This window comes from Sorex fumeus, unplaced genomic scaffold (assembly GCF_029834395.1).
Source record: "Sorex fumeus unplaced genomic scaffold, SorFum_2.1 ptg000123l, whole genome shotgun sequence".
Lineage (NCBI taxonomy): Eukaryota > Metazoa > Chordata > Mammalia > Eulipotyphla > Soricidae > Sorex > Sorex fumeus.
This window is the reverse complement of record NW_026606180.1, coordinates 238,419-241,330: the sequence shown is the minus strand read 5'-3', so window position 1 is coordinate 241,330 and position 2,912 is coordinate 238,419. Positions and strand designations below refer to the sequence as shown.

Sequence of the window (2,912 nt, the reverse complement as noted above, 5' to 3'; positions counted from 1 at the left end):
GACAATATCTGTCTATTTTGCTACACGAGTAGACCTGACCTGTTGTGCTACAAACATCTCCAAATCACGAAGGCAGCCATGAAATGCAATTTTCATCCAAGTAAACATTCTTTGATCCACTGCAGAAATGAAGATAGGGCCAAAATGAGAGAAATGCCGGTCAACACAGGGAGTGTCCAGTATAAAATTCGAAGATAAGGAATAGGCAAAAGAGTCGTGCAGAGGAAGTGTAAAAGGAAAACGTGATGGATTTTCTGAGCAATTCGTATTACTTGGTTGGAACGGAATCTTGGAAGGATGCATGTCTGTACAGTCCATTGTCGTGCTTCACTCAACATTGGCCAAGCCGAGAATCTTGACTTCAAAGAGATTGACTTGCAGTTTGAGTCTCAACTGCTAGGGCTTTGATGCCCGGCAATGCTCTGTTGGGAAGTCTTCGAGGTGCCGAGGCACAAAAGAGTGCGGCAAGTCGAGCAAGACCAACGAAGAGTGACTGGACTCAATAGCTAATCCTGAGAAAGGTACCTAGCTAGCCGGTGCTAACCAGGGAATTCTTCTGGAATTCTAAACTGATGGAAGCTCTCCCGCACATACGCAGCCACATTCTCTCAGGGAGCCCCCCTCCCCCGCCCCCCGCTTCCTGTGCATCAGGGTTCTGAGAGCTGCCCTGGCAAAGACAGGAAGCGGAAGTGTTGTCATAGAAGGAGAGGCTGTGGCTGCCTCGCACCAAAAGCTTCTCAATGTGATCAGCGGCATGGAGAGCGATCAACTGTTTGAGGTGGAGAGGATCGTGGGTGAGAGGCAAGGGCTAAATGGAAAGCGAGAATACCTGGTGCAGTGGAAAGGCTATGACTGGTATTCAGACACGTGGGAGCCAGAAGAGAATCTGGTGGACTGTGCTGAAGCACTTCAAGACTTCAGACTGTGGCAGGCGGAAGGACTCCACCAACGTGCCGCATGTGGCCCGAGTTGGCCTCAGAGTGGGCCTGAAACACAACTCGTCGACTCCCTGCACACAGACACTCCTCAAGTGGGGTTGAATGGCCCCAGCCAGGACACTGCGACCACCGAACTGTTGGCGAGCAGTCAGATATTGAGGGACATCAGCGTCAGAGCAGCTTCGAAGACCCCTGTGACCCGGAGCATCAGGACCAAGAATCAGCTCTGGGAACAACAGGGCCATGGCTGCTCCATGATCCAGGTGGGTCTGCTGGCTCAGGACCAGGATGCCACGGTGGCCGCAGCAGAGAAGGTAGCCATGCCTACTCGACTTGTCCATAACACTGAGCTGTCAGAAAGGGAAAGTAGGCCTTGTCTTTCCATGCAGGGGCCACATATCTGTAGCCTGGATATTGAGTCGAAGCCCCTAAGGCCCACACTCGGTGAAGGAAGAGATTCCCCAAGGAAGTCCACATCATCAGCCCCTGGGAAAAGCATGAGACGGGCATGGCTAACGAAGGAGTGCTCGAGGCACAAGAGACCTGCGTTTGACAGCCGGAAGCAGGCTTTTGAAACTCTGTCTCGCTTCCGCTGGAGACAGGAGGAAGGTCGCCACACATACCAAGATATAGTAGTCAGGAAGCAAGAGGATTTCACCCATATGATCTTGTTCAGCAGGTCTTCAGAGAACAACTGCCTCAACCCAGGAATCATGGCACAAATGCAGCATGCCCTGAGAGGTGCGGCTAAGGATGGCAGCCGCTTTGTACTGCTAGGCGCAGTAGGCAATACTTTCTGCGCGGGACTGGATTTGGTCTATTTGAGCAAGAGCCTAGGAGTAGACCCAGACGGGAATAGTGATAAGATTGCAGAAGTCCTGAAAAACTTTGTGAATCATTTCATTCACTTTCAGAAACCCATCATGGCTGCAGTTCATGGGCCTGCCTTGGGCTTAGGAGCGTCCATTCTGGCCCTTTGTGATATAGTGTGGTCCAGTGACAAGGCTTGGTTCCAGACTCCTTATGCCACCCAAGGCCAGACCCCAGATGGCTGCTGCAGCCTGACCTTTCCCATGATCATGGGAGGAACGGCTGCCTCTGAAATGCTCCTCAGTGGCCGTAAGCTGACTGCCAAGGAGGCATGCGATAAAGGTTTGGTCTCCCAGGTGTTCAATTCAGACACCTTCACGAGGGAGGTCATGGCACGAGTCAAAAAACTGGCCTCGTGCCACCCGCTAGTTCTGCAAGAATGCAAGAGCCTGACCTGCTGCAGTGTTAAGGCCGACCTGGAGCAGGCTAATATCAGGGAGTGTGAAACGTTGAAGAACATCTGGGTTTCTTCCCATGCTTCTCAGTTCATGCTCCAGGTCTTGGACAGAAAGCTGGATCTCTCAGACTTGCGAAGGTAGACACCAAAACCAATGACTTATGCGCAAGCCAACTCTATGGACTTACATAATACAACATCAACCGAGTACTCCAGTGTCATTCCAGAGAACACACTACAGTTGCCTACACTTCAAAATACGTGCATCACCCGCATCGTTCTTTGAAACCCAGAATACACCATAACTAAGAACTAGGAAAACTGCTTCGCCCAAAGCACACAATAAATAAATAATTGACACTGTATTGTAGCCTGATTTCCGTGTCATCCTTTTATTTGGTAAGTCGCAAACTGGAACGCAGATTATTTGGAAGCAACGAAAATATAGGTGAGAGCGCATTTTTTCTTAATTTTTATTATGAAACACACTAGAGGGGAAAATTTAATTAATGAATCAGCAAAAGTAGTAGACACTAGAGGAAAAGGGGAACACGTTGAGGCGTAAAATCAGTATGATGATGAAAGAAAAAAAAGTTCAGGGTGGAGTCGTAGATGAAGAAAGGAGAGCATGAAGAGGAAAAAGAGGAAGAAAAAGAAGATTAAGAAGTCGAAGTATAACGAGAAGAAGATCAAGAGAAATAAGAAGA

The 2,912-nt window shown here is 49.2% G+C and overlaps 1 protein-coding gene across 1 annotated transcript; it reads left to right on the top strand.

The window, feature by feature from the left end:
* The first annotated feature begins 1,564 nt into the window (after positions 1–1,564).
* LOC130044696 (chromodomain Y-like protein) lies at positions 1,565–2,347 on the top strand. The gene has a single exon (XM_056137327.1). It carries the CDS (start codon positions 1,601–1,603, stop codon positions 2,345–2,347), a length of 747 nt encoding a protein of 248 aa, XP_055993302.1. The 5' UTR covers positions 1,565–1,600.
* Positions 2,348–2,912: the final 565 nt, after the last annotated feature.

What these genes read in the sequence shown, in the direction of transcription:
- LOC130044696 (XM_056137327.1), top strand. Translation starts at nt 1,601, where the DNA reads ATGATCTTGTTCAGCAGGTCTTCAGAGAACAACTGCCTCAACCCAGGA.